Genomic DNA, 15,773 nt, shown 5'->3' with positions numbered 1-15,773 from the left:
GTGTGTGTGTGTGTGCAGGCAGAGCTCCTGCTCGGGTGTGTGTGTGCTGAGCTGCCTGCTCAGGTGTGTATGTGTATGTGCAGAACTCCTGCTCAGGTGTGTGTGTGCATAGGCAGAGCTCCCTCTCAGGTCAGGGCTGTCTGTGTGTGTGTGTGTGTGTGTGCGTGCGCACAGGCAGAGCTCCCTCTCAGGGCTGTCTGTGTGTGTGTGTGTGTGCACAGGCAGAGCTCCCTCTCAGGTCAGGGCTGTCTGTGTGTGTGTGTGTGTGTGTGTGCGCGCGCAGGCAGAGCTCCCTCTCAGGGCTGTCTCTGTGTGTGTGTGTGTGTGTGTGTGCACAGGCAGAGCTCCCTCTCAGGGCTGTCTGTGTGTGTGTGTGTGTGTGTACAGGCAGAGCTCCCTCTCAGGTCAGGGCTCTGTGTGTGTGTGTGTGTGTGCGTGTGCACAGGCAGAGCTCCCTCTCAGGGCTGTCTGTGTGTGTGTGTGTGTGTGCACAGGCAGAGCTCCCTCTCAGGGCTGTCTCTGTGTGTGTGTGTGTGCACAGGCAGAGCTCCCTCTCAGGGCTGTCTCTGTGTGTGTGTGTGTGTGCACAGGCAGAGCTCCCTCTCAGGGCTGTCTCTGTGTGTGTGTGTGTGTGCACAGGCAGAGCTCCCTCTCAGGGCTGTCTGTGTGTGTGTGTGTGTGTGTGCACAGGCATAGCTCCCGCTCAGGGCTCTGTGTGTGTGTGTGCGCACAGGCAGAGCTCCCTCTCGGTCAGGGCTCTGTGTGTGTGTGTGTGTGTGCGTGTGCACAGGCAGAGCTCCCGCTCAGGGCTGTCTGTGTGCAGGAGCTGAACAAGAAGCGGACGCAGAAGGAGATGGAGCACGCGATGCTGATCCGGCACGACGAGTCCACGCGGGAGCTGGAGTACCGGCAGCTGCACACGCTGCAGAAGCTGCGCATGGACCTCATCCGCCTGCAGCACCAGACTGAGCTCGAGAACCAGCTGGAGTACAACAAGCGGCGCGAGCGGGAGCTGCACAGGAAGCATTTCATGGAGCTCCGGCAGCAACCAAAGAACCTGAAGGTGCTGCAAGCTTTTCTCCCTCCTCCTCCAGCCTCTGTCCACCCGTGCTGTGGCACCGCTGCTCTCCACGCCCCATGCTCTCCCTTGCATCCCCTCCCTTCGCACAGAGCAGCTCTGGATAAGAGCAGTTGTGGGCTGGGATAGCCTAGAGCTCACAGAGGGTTTTTTAAGTGCTGTGCTAATTGAGGCTGTTGGGTAAAATAGTCCAGCCCTAAGCAAAGCATTACAGAACTTGTTTCTGACAAGCTGTGTGTTCTTCAAGCCCTGGCTGGTGTCAGTTAAGTGATGAGGAGAGGGGTTGGTGAGAACACAGAGCACTCTGAATGTGTGCTGAGCTCTTTGCAAATCCCAGTGTGGTTACAGACCTGTGAACTGCTCTCTGGTCCTCCTCCCAGTGTCACAGAATCAGGGAATATCCTGAGTTGGAAGGATCCCACAGGGATCATCCAGTCCAAATCCTAGCCCTGCACAGACATCCCAACAATCCCACCCTGTCCCTGGGAGAGGTGTCCCAATGCTGGAGCTCTGGCAGCCTCAGGGCCATGCCCATTGCCTGGGCAGTGCCCAGCACCCTCTGGGGGAAGAACCTTTCCTGATACCCAACCTCAACCTCCCTGACACAGCTCCAGCCATTCCCTGGGGTCACTGGTCACCAGAGAGAAGGCACACTGCTGTCACTCACACCCTTGCTAGTTCTCAGATCTGCAGCCTCCACTTAGTGCAAGGTTGAGGTGGGAAGGATGTGGAAGGGGAACGATGCTGTGGAAAAGCAAGTATGTTTTGGGAGGCAGGTGATGGGCTGGGTGATCTGCAGGAAGTGCCCTGGGCTGAGTGGGTGCTGCTCCTGGCCAGGCTGCAGCAGGGCCTGAGCTGCTGCTGCTGCTGAATCCCTGTGGGAAGCACACACAGGGGGGCTGTGGTTCCCAGCACCCACCCGTGTGGACCTACCACAATCTCTCCATTCCCAAAGCCCTTCGCGCTCTTCACATCGTTCCTTCCTTGGCAGGCTATGGAAATGCAGATCAAAAAGCAGTTCCAGGACACATGCAAAGTGCAAACTAAGCAGTACAAAGCACTGAAGAATCACCAGCTGGAAGTAACTCCAAAGAGTGAGCACAAGACAATTCTGAAGAGCCTGAAGGACGAGCAGACACGGAAGCTCGCCATCCTGGCCGAGCAGTACGAGCAGAGCATCAATGAGATGATGGCCTCGCAGGCAGTACGTGCAGGGGCCGGGGGGCTCTGGGGCCTGGCAGCACCCTGGGGGGACTTCTCCAGCCACTGAATTATAAAATCTGATTAAATAACACATCAGGTGGCACTTTCCCTCTTGGAGTAAGTGTCCTGCAGAACACACGTCCTTCCCCTGCTCCCCTCGCGTGCTGGGGTGTTTAGGATTGGATCTTCTGAGGCTCTGCCTCAGAGTGAGCAAAGCTGCTGCTCATTAAACCTTTGCTGCTTTCTCCCTCTGCCACCAGCACCAGTGGCTTTGGGAAGGAGTGGTGTGTGCCTTGTGTGGGAGCAGAGGGATTCCCAGCGGGGGTTTGAGTGCTGTTTTCCCGATGCTCTCACAGCTCCGGCTGGACGAGGCCCAGGAAGCAGAATGCCAAGCCCTGAGACTGCAACTCCAGCAGGAGATGGAGCTGCTCAACGCGTACCAGAGCAAAATTAAGATGCAGACAGAAGCACAGCACGAAAGGGAACTCCAGAAGCTGGAGCAGCGGGTGTCGCTGCGCAGGGCACACCTGGAGCAGAAGGTGGGTGTCACAGCACGGGGTGGGGACATGGGCAGGGCTGGGCTGGGCTGGGCTGTGTGACACGGGGCAGGGCTGTGCTGTGCTGTGGGACACGGGGCTGTGCTGTGGGACATGGGCAGGGCAGGGCTGTGCTGTGGGACTCGGGGCAGGGCTGTGCTGTGGGACACGGGGCAGGGCTGTGCTGTGGGACACGGGGCAGGGCTGTGCTGGGCTGTGCTGTATGACTCGGGACAGGGCTGTGCTGTGGGACACGGGGCAGGGCTGTGCTGTGCTGTATGACTCGGGACAGGGCTGTGCTGTGCTGTGGGACACGGGCAGGGCTGTGCTGTGCTGTGGGACACGGGCAGGGCTGTGCTGTGCTGTGGGACACGGGGCTGTGCTGTGTGACTCGGGACAGGGCTGTGCTGTGGGACACGGGGCTGTGCTGTGCTGTGTGACTCGGGGCAGGGCTGTGCTGTGCTGTGGGACACGGGCAGGGCTGGGCTGGGCTGTGGGACACGGGCAGGGCTGTGCTGTGCTGTGGGACACGGGGCTGTGCTGTGCTGTGTGACTCGGGGCAGGGCTGTGCTGTGCTGTGGGACACGGGCAGGGCTGTGCTGTGGGACACGGGCAGGGCTGTGCTGTGCTGTGGGACACGGGGCTGTGCTGTGCTGTGTGACTCGGGGCAGGGCTGTGCTGTGCTGTGGGACACGGGCAGGGCTGTGCTGTGGGACACGGGCAGGGCTGTGCTGTGCTGTGGGACTCGGGACAGGGCTGTGCTGTGCTGTGGGACATGGGCAGGGCTGGGCTGTGCTGTGGGACACGGGGCAGGGCTGTGCTGTGGGACACGGGCAGGGCTGTGCTGTGCTGTGGGACTCGGGACAGGGCTGTGCTGTGGGACACGGGGCTGTGCTGTGCTGTGTGACTCGGGACAGGGCTGTGCTGTGCTGTGGGACATGGGCAGGGCTGGGCTGTGCTGTGGGACTCGGGACAGGGCTGTGCTGTGGGACACGGGGCAGGGCTGTGCTGTGGGACATGGGCAGGGCTGGGCTGTGCTGTGTGACTCGGGACAGGGCTGTGCTGTGGGACATGGGCAGGGCTGGGCTGTGCTGTGTGACTCGGGACAGGGCTGTGCTGTGTGACTCGGGACAGGGCTGTGCCCGCCTCCTCACTGTGCTCCTTGCAGATCGAAGAGGAGCTCGCCGCCCTCCAGAAGGAACGCAGCGAGAGGATCAAGTTTCTGTTGGAAAGGCAGGAGCGGGAGATTGAGACGTTTGACATGGAGAGCCTGCGGATGGGCTTTGGGAATTTGGTCTCGTTAGAATATCCCAAGGAGGACTATAGATGAGGTTAAATTTCTTTGCCATTTAAAAACAAACAAAAACAACAAACAAAAACAAAACCAACCAACAAAAACCACAAAAAGCAGAGTAAGGATGAAACTTGCAAACCCAACATTCCCCATGTTGACGGGCGTGCTCTCTCTCTTTCTGTCTCTCTTACTGACATCGTGTCGGACCAGTGCCTGTATATTCTTATCCATCAGGGGCCCCTTTCCCCCGTCACGTCCCGGTGCAGGACAGCTCCTGGCAGTCTTTTCCATAGTATGTCACAGTATTGATGTCTCTGTGCAATGATTAAAAATGTTTCAGTGAAAACTTTGGAGACAGTTTTAATGGAGAAAAAAAAAAAAAAAAACAACATTAAAAAAAAAAACCACCAAGTGGATGTATGTTGCTTCTGAGCAATCACTCATTTTACCACCAATCAATGAAAGTACAAGCAAAAAAATATTAATAATTAAAAGATATCTACGATCCCAGGGGGAGAGAGACTGAATCCGCAGCCTTACCTTAACTAGCTGCTGCATAATTTTATTTTATTTTTATTTTTTTGGTATTTATTCATCAGGAATAATTAAATAATAAAAAAATTTTATTAAAGATTGAAAAAAAAATTTGATACATTTTACAGAAAAAAAAACTTAATCGTGCTGTACATATCAGTGGTGACATATTATTACTTTTTTGGGGGTGGGGAGGGGTGGGTGATGACGTGGTGATTTTTAGGAGAACCATGCCAGGGGCAGCAGGGACGAGCCCTGGCCCCTGGGCATATTCTTGATTGTATCATAAATCATTTTCTGCTGTCGCAGAGAATGTGAATACACTTAAATGAGCCCACAGGATCCCAGTAGCACAAATTGGGCTTTGTCAAATCGTGTATTTTGTGTATAGAAGGAATTTAAGGAGAGCTTTTACTTATTTTCATATTGTATTTTAACTGTTTCTCTGATCAAAAATTTTTTTACTTCTTTCCCTCCCTCCCTTCCTGCTCCAGCCACCCCCCACTCTCCAGTTCTGTTCTGGAGCTCAACACTGTCTGTTAGATCATCCCAGCCCTTTTCAGTTTTTCTTTCATTTGATTTTTTGGGGTTTTGTTTTTTTTTTTGTTCCTCCCCCAAGTCCACCCCCAACCCCATGATCTTGGTCATAAATATTGCATTATTCACACTTTCAAACTGTGTATTTTCTTACAATAAAAAGAGAAAAAAAAAAGGCTTTACTTCTTTTGCATGCACTTTAAAAAAAAAACCAACAAAAAAAAGGACAAAAAAACCAACAAAACAACAAAAACATTTTTCAGGTTCCAGGGAAGAGCATGAATAACTGTCAGAGCTTTTAATTATATTTGTAAATAAAAGTGTTCATCACAATGCCTGGCTGTGTCATTGTGGGAGGGGTGGCTCGTGGCCCAGCACAGGTGTGAGGTGGGGATGGGGAGGGGACACATTCCACAGGTGTCCCATTCCAGTGTCCCTCAGCCTGGGGCTGCAGCAACCTCAGGGCTTGGTCTCCTGACAGTGGAGTTTAGGCAACGGGTTTTTTATTTGTTTTATGTCCTCTGAGCAGTCCCAGGATGGATCAGCACTGCTCCATCCTTAACTCTGGTGGGCCTTGGTCTTGAGGATGGGGATGTTTTCCTGGAAATTCATTGATCCTGCTGAAATGTTTTCATTGCTGGGCTGATAAAACTGCCCTGAGGCAGCACCATCCACCTGGGATGTGGAATCCCAAATTTTCACAGGGATGCTGCTGATTGCTGTTTGTCAGACCATGCAGAGCTTTGATACAGCAGCTTGCAAAAAAGGGGGAAGGCTCCTGATTCCATGGAATTGAATTGCATTGGCTTCACCTTTTTATATCCATCAGGCTCTACCAGAGGCTCATTTCTGCTCCAGGCCTCACCGAAAAGCTGCTGGAGGAGCAGGAAGCACCTGGGACCTGCAGCTGGGCTGGGAAGTGGCTTCAGGTCAGTAAAGCTGGTGGTCAAAGCCCAGACTGACTGTTGGGGTGTCAGATCTGCTGTGGGGGCTCCTGTGGAGGGAAGGAGCCTCCACAGGTCTGGGAGTGTGGGGAGACCCCTTGGGAAGGAACAGAATGCTGGGAATGTTTTTAAGATAGAAAGACATGATGGCTTTGAGCTGTGTCCTGCCAGCATCAGTGAGTCCCAGAATGGGGAGCCCTGGGCACTGGGTCCCACCTCATCCCTGGAACACAGCACCACCCCACTGCTCACCCCACTCCCTGAGCACTGCCCTCATCCCCCAAGAAGACAACAAGCACACCAAGGGCCTTGGGAAGTTTTTTATTGCACTGTGTGCACGGGGAAGGTCACCACAGGACTGAACAAAACAAAGTGGTCTCAGCTTTGAGGGGCAGCAGAGAACAGAAGAAGTGTTCTAGGTCAGCTCCTGCCTCCCCCTCGAGCTGCACCTTCACTACTGTAGTGGTGTTATGGAGGCACTGGCTAAATGTAGGAAGGAAGAAAGAAAAGAAAAAAAAAAGGGGAGGAAGCTTCCCTTCAACTGCTCTCTTCTCTCCTGAAAGAGTCTCCACAGCCAGCACCCACTCCAAAGTGGTTGTGTACCCACATCCCTGCCACCTCAAACCACCCCAAGACAGCAGAGACCCCCTGAACTGACACTAATCCACAAAAGCTTTTGATTCCCTTAAGCAGGTCAGTTTGGAGGGAGTGGCCCTTCCAGGGACACCCATCAGCAGCTCTAGCTAGGATACCACAAGCATCGGCACATGGAGCAGGGACAGTGACAGTGACATTTCCAGCGGTCAGAGCGGGACAATTAACAACTCATTAACAAAACAGAACTACAGCCCCGTGCCCGGCCCCACCCACGGGTGCTGCAGTGCCCCAGGGCCCTGGCCCTACTTCCCCGAGAGCTGCTCGTAGAGCTTGGGCACGTAGTCATCCCACTCGGCCTGGTAGCAGGTGCCGGCCACCGGCGCCCCCAGCCCGTACTTGCTGCGGAATGCGGCCACCTTGAACTTGCCGCGCTTGTCCCCGGAGCGGTTGGACAGGACGGGCTCGCTGCAGGCCAGCTGCTGCGGCTGCTCGTACACCAGCCACACGTAGCGGTGCAGCCCTGCGGGGAGGGACACGTCACCCAGGTGACCCCCTGCAAGATGCACTAGCTGGGCTTGATCCCTGCTACATCAGCCCCCAGCAATCCCGCATGGATTGTTTCCACAGGCTTTCCCCCCCACCCTTCTGCACTGGGTGTGACCCACACAGCACCGTGTGGGAGCTGCTACAGGTACCGACCTGTTCCCTTGGGAGGCCCGGAGCCAACATAATCCGACATCACGGTCCCGCTGCTCACATTGTTGCCTTTCATGTTGGTCACCAGAAAGTGATGCCACTCCCTGAAAGGAGAAGGCAAAGAACAATCAAACCGGCAGAGCTGCAGACAAGAAGACCCTTTGTCACTCCAAGCTGCTGCCTCTCCATGAGGCTGTCAGCATGGGGTAAACAAACAGCTGCCATTCCTGATTTGCCAAACCCGAAGAGCACCAGTCTCAGAGCAGGCACAACTTCGTTGGGATGCACAGCCTGCCAAAACCAGCTCCACATGGCTGCAGGAAACCCACAGCTGACCTCCGAGAGTGGGCATTCCACACACTGCTGAGAGGCTGACTTGAGGAAGGTGAGCTGGTCCCAGATTTAAGATTCTGCCACCAGCAAAGACTTAATTCCAACTCTCCTATGTTCTAAATTAAAGCAAGCAATAAATGCTCTGTTGCTCCAGCTGTAACAGACCTTCGAACATCCCTGATAAAAGCAGCTGCTCTTATCATGCTTACCTGGCAACCATGCTCTTACCATGCTGTCCCTGGCTATGGGAGAGATGCAAGGACACGATTTCAATGTCAAGCCACAGCCCCATAGCTTCATCTTAGGCGGAGCACAGTCCCACCTCCCCCTTAAGCCTTCGCTCAGAGAGATGTTCCTTTTTCCCCACGCAAAACACGGAGCTGTCCAATCCCCGCTACCTGAACTTCGGGTCCTTCCGACTGGGCGCATCAGGGTCTGTGAGGACCAAGGTGTAAAGCTTCTGGGGATCGCAGCCGTCCCACTCGATGCTGGTGGGGCGATGCTGGACCTGCAGGGATGCCCAGCAGCGTTAGCGGCAGCCCCGCTGTCCCCGCCGGCCGCCTGCCCTGCACACAGTGCCAGCACGACCTGCGCTGGCGGCGACACCCGAGCGGTTCAAGGCCATTCGTGCCAGCCCGCCCCGCGCCTTCTCTCCCGAAGGACGGCTGCCCCCGCAGCAAGGCCGCCCCCAAAGCTCAGCCCTTCTCTCTGCCCCCGCACCCGGCGGAGCTCCGGCGGCAGCGCAAGAGGCCCGACCGCATCCCGCCATTTTGCCGCGCCAACCCCCGCGCGCAGCGCCCGGCGCGGCTCACCTGAGTGGGCGTGAGCACCTTGCCCAACTCGTCGATCTCCACGGAGCCATACTTGACCCTCAGCGGCTGCGCCGGCTTCTGCTCCACCTCGGCGAGGCTCAGCGGCCCGTCCCACTTCGCCAGATCCACGGGCATGGCGACGTTTGTGGCTGCGGCGGCTCCGGGCGGCCCGATCCCCGTGCCCCTTGGCGGAGGCACCGCCCCGCTCCGCTCCCATTGGTGGAGACGCTGTTATGCTCCGCTCCCATTGGTGGAGACGCCGCTATGCTCCCCTCCCATTGGTAGAGACGCACCTGCGCCAGCTCTATGGCGCCCCCAGGCGGAGCCGAGGGGGGCCGGCCGAGCCCCGGTTACCTGGGCCAGCACTGTTATCCGTACCTTTAATTAGGTTAATTAACAATTAATGTGCCAAGGCCCAGTGGGGCAGCCCTGTGGGACTCAGCGCTCTGCTTCACGCACGCCTTGTGCTTCCAGGCTGCCACGTGTAAGGTGTCCTGGACAAACCTGACGATAGTTGCGTGGTTACGGCCCTTGCTGTGGCGTTACACAGAGGAATAACCATTTATCTCTGCTCTTCCCGCCCCGCTGCCTGTGGGATGTCTCTAAGAGGGTGGATTAGAGCAGCTCCGGACGCGGGGGTCGCTCACCACTCATCGAACTCCACTCAGCGCGGCTCAAACCCTCCCGGCCCATGGGCGGCACCGCCAGCCCCAGTCCCGCTCCGCTGTGCCAGCCCCAGCGCCGAGGGGGCACTGAGGTGACCCCATCATGGCGGCGCCTGCTGCGGGGTCCCAAGATGGCGGCCGCCCGAACCGGCGGCCCTGAGGCGGCGGGACCCCATGGCCGACCCCAGCACGGGCCCCTCACGGGCCCTGGCGGGCGGGTCCCCCCGGCCGGGCACGCCCGCCCTCCGTCCCCAGGCAGCGCCGCCTCCGCGGGGCTGTGCAGCGGCACTCGGCCATGCAGCTGCGGGGCGCGCTGCCGCCGGCGCGGCTCCTGCTCGCGCTTTGCGTCTGGAGGCTGGTGCCGCGCCGGGAGGCCGCAGGTAGCGCGGGCTGAGGGGGGAGCAGGGAGCTGCGTCCCTTCTCCCGATCCTAGTTGTGTGTAGGCACCTCAGACGTCCCGCAGCAGCCCCTAACACGCACCTCAGAGGGCTGACACAGATCCGATATCCGGCGGCTTTGCCCGTTCCCTCCATCCCTAACGCCGTCCCTTCTCTCTTGCAGGCACAGATGAAGTGGTCTTTGGGCAGGTGGGAGGAAACATCCTCCTTTTATGCCGCAACGTGTCCAAGGAAGCCACCGAGGTGGTCTGGTTCCAAGGGGACCCGCACGCCTTCCCACCTCTCTTCTCCTCGAGGGTCTCCTTCCCCCCGGACATTCGCTTTTCCCTGGTGGACAACAGCTCCCTGAGCATCACCGAGCTGCGTGTGCAGGACGAGGGCAACTACACCTGCAGGGAAGTGCTGAACAAGACGGACCATGAGCACAGGGTGCAGCTCCTGGTGGCCAGTAAGTCATCCCCACAGCTCAGCTTCCTCCCTCCGCCTTTCACATCCCCAAATTCATCTGGCACTGGTGGAAAAATAATACTTAGTGCTTTATCGTGCAGAATCTCTCTCACATCCGCTCACAAGCAGCAAGATGTGTGTCACAGATCTGGCATATGCAGAGGAAATGCCAGCTCTCAAGTCTTCACTGTGTCTTTTCTTCATTGCTGGTGATAAATGAATTTTTGGGCACATCTTCCATTCCCTGTAGCTATTCCAGGGGGACCCTCTGCTTCAGAATCTGGCTGACTTGAGTCTCCGTAAACCTTGGGGTAGGGGGTGCTTCTTGCTCTCTGCTTTCCCTTTTGTTTGGGACAGGAGTGCTGTGCCATTCCTCGGTGCCATCCTTTAGTGGGAGAGCTCTTCCCAGCTGAGGAGTCTTACATTGATAGAAGCATGAAATTCTTCAGGTTTATGTGAGAGCAGTGTCCCAAAAGCATACCTGTTATCAGCACAGGCCAGTTCTTTCAGTCATTCTGTGTCTTCTGGCTTTCTCTCCCTTTTCCATCTCTATTTCATCCATTCATTCCCATAGAAATGTTCAGACTACAGGTGGAAGTTTGGGCTGGAAAGCATTCAGGCCAGTTAATCCTTCCTGCTTCTGCCAGGGAACCACTATTTTGCCCTGATGCCTCATGTATTCCATGGGAACAGCCCCCTCCAGATTACCAGGGAGCCCAGGTCCTATGCCTGGTGCCACTCTTAGTCCTTTCAGAGTTGAGAAGAGGGAAAATCTGCTGCCTTTCCCATTTTGACCCTCTGTACTCCCTTGGCCTCTTCCTTTCTTGCTGCTCTTCCCATGTATGAGACCTGTTTGCCTTCAGGGTGTTCCTTCCTTCTACCTGTGTGTAAACAGTGCACCTGTTTTGTACAGATTAACCTTTTGAAAGTTTACAGGAATAAAAATTCTCTTCCTGCACCAAAGAACATGCAGATGGGGTGTGGAAGGATTGAACCCCAGGCTGCTTCAGGGAATAGATATGTAGGCACTGGGCTTAGGATTGGGGAGCCCCAGATCAGGAGCACTGGGGCAGAACACTCGGGAGCAAAACAAATTTATGAGGTGCTAAGTGTTGCTGCTGCACTCTGAACTTCATTAATTAGTCTGGAATTAATTGTGTCAACTAATTTCCAAGTACAACAGAGGTGATGTTAGCATACCCTTTGATAGGTGAGAAGATTTCTGGAGATGCTTTAGGTCAGCAGGAGGAGCATCAGCAAAAGTGAGAAGTTTAACCTCTGACCTGTAGCAGAGCCCTGTTTTTTCACAATCCCTGTTGGTAGAACTTCTTATCATGGGCTGGAGCAAATTCTGGACACAGACTTGGCACTGCTGTGGAAGAGCCTCCCAGGATATGTAGAGGTTTTGTGTGGGAATAACAAGCTGACAGCCTTCAACCTGTCCCAAGGGTGGTACCAAAAAAAGTTCTCTTTTTGTTTAAAACTGCACTTTGAAAACACCACAAGAAGTATAGTAAACATTCTAGTGACAGGACAAAGGTGCAGCCCTGCCTTGGGCTGTGATTTTGTGTTTGTTTTGGATGGAAAGCACCTGTGAAGGAAACATGCAGTTCCACACCTCCAGGGATTCATTGGCACATCATGTGTGGGTTGATGCAAACACTTTTGTGGCTCAAACCATGACAGGTCCTTTTTGCTGGTGTTTTGGGAGGGTGGAGATTTTTAGGCTTTTGGTTTGTTAGCTTTGGGGGAGCAGATTTGTGCTGGGAGAGCCTGGGAGTTCAGGATGTAAATGGCTTCAGGAGACTGCTCCTGAGGTCAGCACAGAAAGCACAGCTCTGGCTGGACATCCTGGAGGGTCTGTGTCCACCTGAACATCCTGGAGGGGCTGTGCCCCATTGATGTGAGGCAGTTTCTGCTGGTTCAGGCTGACAGGATGCCCTATTAACCACAGCCAGGGTTTGGGAACAGTTTGATCCTCCCCAGAGGAGGGACACAGGGAGTGTTGCAGAGAACTTTCTTGCCAGAGCTGGGTGGTTTCAAAGATCACCTGAGGTGTGTGTACAGTTCCTGTAGAGCCAAGCCCCAGGAAGGTGTCCTTGCAGCTCCCACGAGGGTTTGCCATGATGTTTTTTTAATTAATTCAAGTCATTTCAAAGTCCCCTGAATATATGTTCCCCACAGTAAGCCTCAGATACCCCTCTGACACCTCTGGTGTGCAGCTTGCTTTGATCTCTTGGTGGCATCTTGTTCAGCACTGCATTAGGCACACACAAGGGCATGGCCTGTTAATTCTGCCTGGATCAGAGTCCAGAATCCCTCTGGCTGTTAAATCTGCACGTGTGTGGATCTGTGTGTGGCAGGAGCAGCTGGGAGAGAGCCAGAATTGTGCCTTGTTCTCAAGTGATGACTCAGTGTCCCTCCCTGGTGCCATGAGAACCAGGGCAGTGGGATTTCATTCTCCTGCTGTGTTTGTCTCATTTCCATTAGATAAAGCTGTGGCATTAATATTTTCCCTCCCTCAGGGCTTGGCTGTGGGGACTCTGACAGCCCCTCTTGCTCCCTGCTAGCTGTGCATGCCTGGGGCTGTGGGATGCAGGTCAGGGAGCAAGACTTGCAGGGAAACAGCAAAAATTTTTCAAGGGGAATGATGACAAATGAATTCCAGCCCTGCAAGTGTTTCTGACCATGTGCTGTCCTTGCTAATAGATCCACCACAGGCAACCCCAAAGTGCTGGGCTGAGACCTCGTCGGGGCAGATGCTGCAGCTGTTCTGCAGCTGGCCCGGGGGGTACCCCCACCCCACCCTGCACTGGAGAGAGGAGGGGCAGGATTTGGAGAACTCCAGCTGGGTCATCAGCTCCACCAGCTCCTCGGACACCCACGTGGAGACACTGAACAGCTCCCACCTCTCCCACAGAAAAGTTTTCAAGTGTGTGGGCAGCCACGTGGTGAAGCAGGAGCAGCCTGCCTGCACTGTGGAGATCAGTGAGTGGATTTGCTGCCTCATTAACTGCTAATGAAGCTGTGAACGTGGGGCAGGTGGGTACCCTGGTCACTCTGTGCTCTCCAGAGCACTGAGGGAAGCCAGGAGAAAGCATGGCAGGACACATGTGCAGCAGAGGCACAGATGTCCTGCAGCTGAGATCCATCATGGCAGACTTGTTGGTGAGCTGTGTTTTGGGCCCATCTTTAGGGACTAACAAATATCACCCCAGCAGTGTTCTCACCTATGGAAAGCTTCACACACCTGTGTGAAAGTGAGAGGTGGTTTGGGGGCTGTGGGCAGCCTGAGATGGGGTTTAAGGATTGTGTGTGCCCTTCAGGCATCTCAGGGATCTGAGTGGCTGATGAGAATCTGGGCTATTTATTCTCCAAGGGTTGCCAAGGCTTCACAAGAGCTGATCCCATGGGACATAATGCCTGGGCTGCTCTTCTCTTCTCTGCCATCTACCTGCTGGCTTACCCTCAGACCATTTTTCCCTGGGGATAGGAAGACAGGTGTCCGAAGGGACTGAGCACCATGGAAGCTGCTCAGGTTTCTCCTTGGGAGGCTCCTGAGTTAGCCAGATGCCAAACCTATAGCACTCAACTTCAGGCTCCTGCCTGCCTCCCTTCTGTTAATGATTATTAATCAGCCAGAAGCTTGATTGCTCGTTACGTTAATTGCCTCCATTCCCTCCTTGACTCCTGTTTTTGTTTTCTTTCCCCCGGGGCTGTTCAGAGCTCCCCTCCCTGGAATCTGATCCCCCGCAGACCTGCTTTGTGGGTGACAACGTGACCCTGACCTGCCGGGTGACCGAGAGCACGCCGGCAGCTCGGCTCAGCTGGCTAAGGGACATCGCCCAGCCCGAGGAGGAGATCCAGCCCGGGGGGAGATTCCTCATCTCCCAGGAGGGCAACGTGTCCCGGCTCACCATCCAGAACTGCTCCCAGGGCACTGATGGCGGCTGCTACGTCTGCAAGGCCCAGAACCCCGTGGGACTCAGGGAGCTCTTTGTGTGCCTTACGGTGAAAGGTGAGTGGGGCTGTGGCAGAAGGGCCTGGGGACACGGTACCTGCTCTTTGGCTTGCACTGAGAATTCCTCACCCACCTGTGTCCCCTCTCTGCAGAGCCAGTGAACATCGTTGGGGTCGTGGGGGCTGTGGTGGCCCTGTCCCTCCTGACTGTCCTCACTGTCACCGGGGTTGTGTTGTACTACAATCCCCTCCTGTGCTTCAGAGGTAGGGATTGGGTTCCTCCTTCCCTAAAAGCCCTAAAGTGATCTTTATCCCTAACCCACTTGCATGCTGGAGTCAGTCAGGGTTGCCTGTGCCATGTCTGGGCAGGTCACCTCCACATCTGTATGTGGCTGCCAGTGACTGTCTGGGGGAGGCACAGATGTGGAGGCAGGATTGGCAGAGGTTGTGCAGTCCAGTAAAACCAGTGGCACTCCCAGAGGGGCAGTTTCAAATGCTGTCTCTCTTTTCTCTCCCGTTCAGGTGCTGCATTCAGGTGAGTTGACATTCCTCAGCCCAGTCCCTTATGGCATCACCACTCAGCCTTCCTGTAGGGCAAGGGAGCAGGCTCTCCCCAGCCTTCCATCCAGCTTGCTCTGCTGTTCCCAGGAATGCAGACTCAGGGGATGTCTTGGTGCTGGTGGACTCTGAAGATGACGAGGAGGGGAAGGGGTCTGAGGAGGCCCTGAGCAGCTGCAGCGAGCACGAGGCCATGGCGCTGGTCGGTGGGAGCAGAGCCCAGGCTGCTCACCTGAACCACCTCACAGGAGGTGAGGAGCCACCTCTGCTGAGCTGTGGGCCTTCCCAGAGCAGCTCAGGGAGGGAGGAATTCGTGGTGGCTGTTGTAGCTGAGATGCTGCTGCTCTGTGCCCTGTGTAGGTGACGATGATGAGCTCCATGACGGGGTGTCTCCGCAGGAAGTGAGAAGAGACACGAGGCTCATAGCTTCTGTCCCTCCTTGAGGAAGCACATGGAGCTCCAGCTGGAATCCAGCATCAAGCAGGCCCTCATTGTGTGTGGCTGAGCGCAGGCTGTCAGTGTCCTGTCCCAGGATACTTCAGGCAGAGCCTTCCCACCTCTCTCTCCATCTGCCCCTTCCACAGTTTCACTTGGTCCTTCCCCAGCCATGTTTCTCCATTTCTTCTCTCCTCTTCCATTTTCCTCCTTGTTTTGGGTGTCCCTAAAACAAGGTTGACACCCAGCACAGGCAGAACATGGGAACACCCCCTCACTTTGATGCCTGTGACAGACTCAAATTCCCGTGTGGGATTCTGGCTCAGTCCCCTGAGCAACTCTGGGGTGGGAGAAAGTCACCAGGGGGCCACAGTGGTCCTGGGCAAGGGAAGAAACAAGGGCTGTGTGGGCAGGACATGGGTGACACTGACTCTGGGGAGGCTGAATTGTTTGTATTATAAATATTTTTCCCCTATTCCTTCTGCAGTATTGCTCTGTGTCCAAGTCAGGAGTTAACAAGTGTGGGTGTAGGGTAATGGGGACGTGAGCACACATATGGGGGCACAAAGGGGACCTGACAGCACACAGGGGATCCCAGGGGATCTGATGGGTCATGCAGTGTTAAGGAAGCACTCCTGGGACACGCAGAGAGAGGCAGGTTTGCGCTGTGGGTGAGGTCAGGTGGTCTGAGCATCCGTGCAGTGTCAGGACAGTGTGAGCTGGAGCAGGCTGAAGGGCACAGGGAG

At 55.5% G+C, this 15,773-nt stretch overlaps 3 protein-coding genes across 13 annotated transcripts in view; 2 read left to right on the top strand and 1 right to left on the bottom strand.

Annotated features, from left to right (window-relative positions):
* TAOK3 (TAO kinase 3) overlaps positions 1 to 5,515 on the top strand; it is a 75,775-nt gene extending 70,260 nt beyond the window's left edge. For all 9 annotated transcript variants that reach the window (XM_056504155.1, XM_056504156.1, XM_056504154.1 and 6 more), the window contains 4 exons: positions 824 to 1,063; positions 2,070 to 2,282; positions 2,638 to 2,820; positions 3,986 to 5,515. In XM_056504155.1, coding sequence (XP_056360130.1) covers positions 824 to 1,063; positions 2,070 to 2,282; positions 2,638 to 2,820; positions 3,986 to 4,147 — 798 coding nt within the window. In that variant the 3' untranslated portion in view covers positions 4,148 to 5,515. The remainder of the gene's footprint in view (positions 1 to 823; positions 1,064 to 2,069; positions 2,283 to 2,637; positions 2,821 to 3,985) is intronic.
* A 916-nt stretch (positions 5,516 to 6,431) lies between these two features.
* On the bottom strand, positions 6,432 to 10,918 carry PEBP1 (phosphatidylethanolamine binding protein 1). Of its 2 annotated transcripts, XM_056504172.1 has the most exons (5): positions 9,710 to 10,918; positions 8,565 to 9,068; positions 8,151 to 8,260; positions 7,423 to 7,523; positions 6,432 to 7,243 (listed from the first exon to the last, which is right to left on the bottom strand). In XM_056504172.1, the coding sequence occupies exons 2-5, from the start codon at positions 8,697 to 8,699 to the stop codon at positions 7,026 to 7,028; spliced, it is 564 nt and encodes a 187-aa protein (XP_056360147.1). In that variant the 5' UTR covers positions 8,700 to 9,068; positions 9,710 to 10,918; the 3' UTR covers positions 6,432 to 7,025. The 2 variants fall into 2 exon arrangements, with proteins under 2 accessions (XP_056360147.1, XP_056360146.1); XM_056504171.1 differs by lacking the exon at positions 9,710 to 10,918 and having other exon boundaries at positions 8,565 to 9,275.
* VSIG10 (V-set and immunoglobulin domain containing 10) lies at positions 9,420 to 15,767 on the top strand. 2 transcript variants are annotated; one of them, XM_056504169.1, is made up of 8 exons: positions 9,420 to 9,609; positions 9,791 to 10,075; positions 12,784 to 13,062; positions 13,799 to 14,092; positions 14,188 to 14,298; positions 14,557 to 14,569; positions 14,683 to 14,843; positions 14,953 to 15,767. In XM_056504169.1, exons 1-8 carry the CDS (start codon positions 9,525 to 9,527, stop codon positions 15,033 to 15,035), a joined length of 1,311 nt encoding a protein of 436 aa, XP_056360144.1. In that variant the 5' UTR covers positions 9,420 to 9,524; the 3' UTR covers positions 15,036 to 15,767. The 2 variants fall into 2 exon arrangements, with proteins under 2 accessions (XP_056360144.1, XP_056360143.1); XM_056504168.1 differs by lacking the exon at positions 14,557 to 14,569 and having other exon boundaries at positions 14,664 to 14,843.
* The last annotated feature ends 6 nt before the right edge of the window (positions 15,768 to 15,773 follow it).

The sequence above is a fragment of the Oenanthe melanoleuca genome, chromosome 15 (genome assembly GCF_029582105.1).
Source record: "Oenanthe melanoleuca isolate GR-GAL-2019-014 chromosome 15, OMel1.0, whole genome shotgun sequence".
In the NCBI taxonomy this organism is placed as follows: Eukaryota; Metazoa; Chordata; class Aves; order Passeriformes; family Muscicapidae; genus Oenanthe; species Oenanthe melanoleuca.
Note: the sequence above shows the minus strand (reverse complement) of the source record. Positions and strands in the feature narration are given on the sequence as shown.

What these genes read in the sequence shown, in the direction of transcription:
- VSIG10 (XM_056504168.1), top strand. Translation starts at nt 9,525, where the DNA reads ATGCAGCTGCGGGGCGCGCTGCCGCCGGCGCGGCTCCTGCTCGCGCTT. An exon ending in TGCCTGCACTGTGGAGATCA is followed by an intron (nt 13,063 to 13,798) that starts GTGAGTGGATTT and finishes GGGGCTGTTCAG; the next exon opens with AGCTCCCCTCCCTGGAATCT. An exon ending in CCTGAACCACCTCACAGGAG is followed by an intron (nt 14,844 to 14,952) that starts GTGAGGAGCCAC and finishes TGCCCTGTGTAG; the next exon opens with GTGACGATGATGAGCTCCAT.
- PEBP1 (XM_056504172.1), bottom strand. Translation starts at nt 8,699, where the DNA reads ATGCCCGTGGATCTGGCGAAGTGGGACGGGCCGCTGAGCCTCGCCGAG. An exon ending in AGGTGCTCACGCCCACTCAG is followed by an intron (nt 8,261 to 8,564) that starts GTGAGCCGCGCC and finishes GCATCCCTGCAG; the next exon opens with GTCCAGCATCGCCCCACCAG. An exon ending in CGGAAGGACCCGAAGTTCAG is followed by an intron (nt 7,524 to 8,150) that starts GTAGCGGGGATT and finishes TTCTCCTTTCAG; the next exon opens with GGAGTGGCATCACTTTCTGG.